General features: G+C 51.9%; 1 protein-coding gene across 1 annotated transcript; it reads right to left on the bottom strand.

Moving 5' to 3' along the window:
• Nucleotides 1–935: 935 nt before the first annotated feature.
• Nucleotides 936–2345, bottom strand: LOC119435863 (solute carrier family 22 member 16-like; the record flags this gene model as incomplete). Its single annotated transcript, XM_037702567.1, has 1 exon — nt 936–2345. A coding segment is annotated over one exon (1410 nt), but the record flags the coding sequence as incomplete, so codon positions are not given.
• Nucleotides 2346–2600: the final 255 nt, after the last annotated feature.

Here is a 2600-nt window from a genome sequence, read left to right as displayed (position 1 = left end):
TTTGCCCTCTGTGTTAAATCTGTTATCGCAAAATGATTTTGATATTTATTGTTGCAAGTCTGCACTTCATGCTTTTTTGGTGAGGTGATGTCTGAAATGTCAGCCTTGAACTTATCTTTGATGTTTTTTATTGCGTGTAGCTGTTGTGTTCTTTTTTTTTTTGCAACTATGTGCGAGAATAATGTACGCTTTTTGTGTGTTTATACTTATGTACGCCAGTTTTTTTTGTATACCGTCACTGCATGCTGAACTGTAATCGGCTGGGAAGCCTAGTCAAGCTCACAAGAGCTTTTTCTTCCCATGCCCTCTACTTCCTGAAGTGAAGTGAAATAAATGAAATGAAATGAAATGAAATAAATAGAAGTATACGTGTGTTTTCAATTTGTTCCCATCGAAATATTCCGCAACGGATTGAACACGCGAGCTCCAGTTTAGCAGCGCAACGCCGTATTATTTGATAGATCGCGAAACCTCCCAGTCACCTGATCGAAGTACTGCGAGAGGTAATGACAAGGAAGCAGTGACGACCAGTCGAGAATTTTGAAACGTATGGAATTTACGAGTTTACACACACACGCACACACACACACACACACACACACACACACACACATATATATATATACCTGCGCAAAAGCACCACACGCACCAATTCAAGCGCCTAGTAAAGACCCTGCTGGGACAACATACAACTCGTGAATTTAGTGCTGCGTTCTCTTTCGTACAATTGGCATTCTAATATTAGATGGTCGCTAATAACACACTTGAGACAGAAGAGGCCTGATAAGTTATACAATCATATTCTCTGAAACTGCTTCATTGGTCACGATATAGAGTTTCAAAGGGCATTGCACGTATTCTGCTTTCAGTACGATTCTATTCATCGACTTCACCGCTTTATGAGAATCTGGCGTGCACTAAAAATGTGCCCATCGTTACGCCAGCGACTTGGTCGGCGTTTTCATTTGTTCCTTACACCGTCTCCCCCTCTTGGCGTCGTCGACTGGCAGCGCCAGTGACCGCTTGAGGGCTTCATAGCGCTCCTGGGCGCTCACAGGTGCCGAGTGAAGCTTCGCCTGCCTCTTCTCGACGAGGACCTCGGGAAGCCACTGCACCGCGAAGACACTCAGGGCGATCAAGATGGCCGCGGTCGCGTGGAACAAGACGCCTGCTTTGCGGCCGCTCAACGCCTGCACGAGGAAGCCCAGGAGCGAACCGGCGTAATCGAAGAACATCGAGGCACTCACGCCGGCACAGCGGATCCTCGTGGGGAACACTTCGGCTGAGTAGCACAAGATTACGCTCATGGCGCCTGACAGCGCGACCTTGAGAGCAGCGTCCACCACAGGAATCGCCATCTGGAGACCGCTGACGGACATCAGCAGCGTCTGGAAGGCGGAGAAGGCGCAAACGACGACCAGCAGTATGATCAGCTTGTCCCGGTGTCCCCGCTTGACCATGACCCAACCGACGGCCACGTAGGACGCCGTCAGCAGTAGCGCATGTACCGCCAACCAGTAGTAGCCGGGGGAGCGCCCCTTCACCACCAGGGGGTAGTAGACAGCGTTGAGCGCCAGCCTGGCCAGGAACACCGACGCCGCACGGCGACGCATATTCACGAACTGAACGGGACCGTCAGTGGCAACGAGCTCCGTTGACGAGTGGGGGTTCTGATCGAGCTTTACCAGTTGGACGAGAATTGCCCGAAAGGTGGCCGCTGCCTTGGCGGTGTCCAATCCGTTAAGGACGGCTGCCTCCAGGACGCCCTCCTGAGCACGCTGCACGTTCCAGGTGTCCAGGAGCCAGGCGGGCGACTCTGGCAGCAGGTAGCAGCAGGCCGCCAGGATGGCCGTGGGCACGATGATGACTCCGTGCAATATCACCCAGCGCGGTTTTAATATGGTGAGAGCATCGACGAACGGAGGTACCACGGTGGGTCCCACGGCCGTGACCAGGAGGGTAAACACCAGCCGCCACTCTTTTCTGGTCACCTCGTAGAGCAGGATGAAAATGAGAATGAAGATGGCGTTGGCGGTTGCCAGGACCACGGTTCTTGTGGAGACGTAGAAGGCGAACGTGCCGGCGACGCTGTTTCCAACGGTGCCAGCCAGCAGGACGATCATGGAGGCCAGGGTGACGGGCCTTCGACCCACTCGGTCGGACGCGAACCCAAGCACTGGCGTCACTAGACCGGAAATAATGACGAAGACACCGACGCCCAGGTTGAGCAGGTACTGGCGGTCGCAGACGAGGCCGAAGCGGCTGACGATGCTGTCGCCTTGGTTGGCGATGTCGTAGTGCCAGCCCTGGTAAGGCGCTGTCGACCTGTTGGCCACCGGAGTGTCCTAGAAAATGTGTTTGGGTGACAGCATGTTTTTGTTGGGAAGCTATACTCACAATTCTATTCGTTCAATTTTTTGCATATACATGTACAGTAGAGATACACATGTGGATTTATATACACATACAACGTACTGGGCAGGTCGGTGACTGCTCATCAAGCATGACGTTGAAGTTCCTTACACATTGTGTTCAGATCCCGTAAAAATTACGCAAAGAAAGCGCAAAAAAAAACACAAAAAATTGCGCTTTGTGTCATC

The sequence above is a fragment of the Dermacentor silvarum genome, unplaced genomic scaffold, assembly GCF_013339745.2.
Source record: "Dermacentor silvarum isolate Dsil-2018 unplaced genomic scaffold, BIME_Dsil_1.4 Seq964, whole genome shotgun sequence".
NCBI classification, from domain to species: domain Eukaryota; kingdom Metazoa; phylum Arthropoda; class Arachnida; order Ixodida; family Ixodidae; genus Dermacentor; species Dermacentor silvarum.
This window is presented reverse-complemented; position numbering and strand designations above follow the sequence as displayed.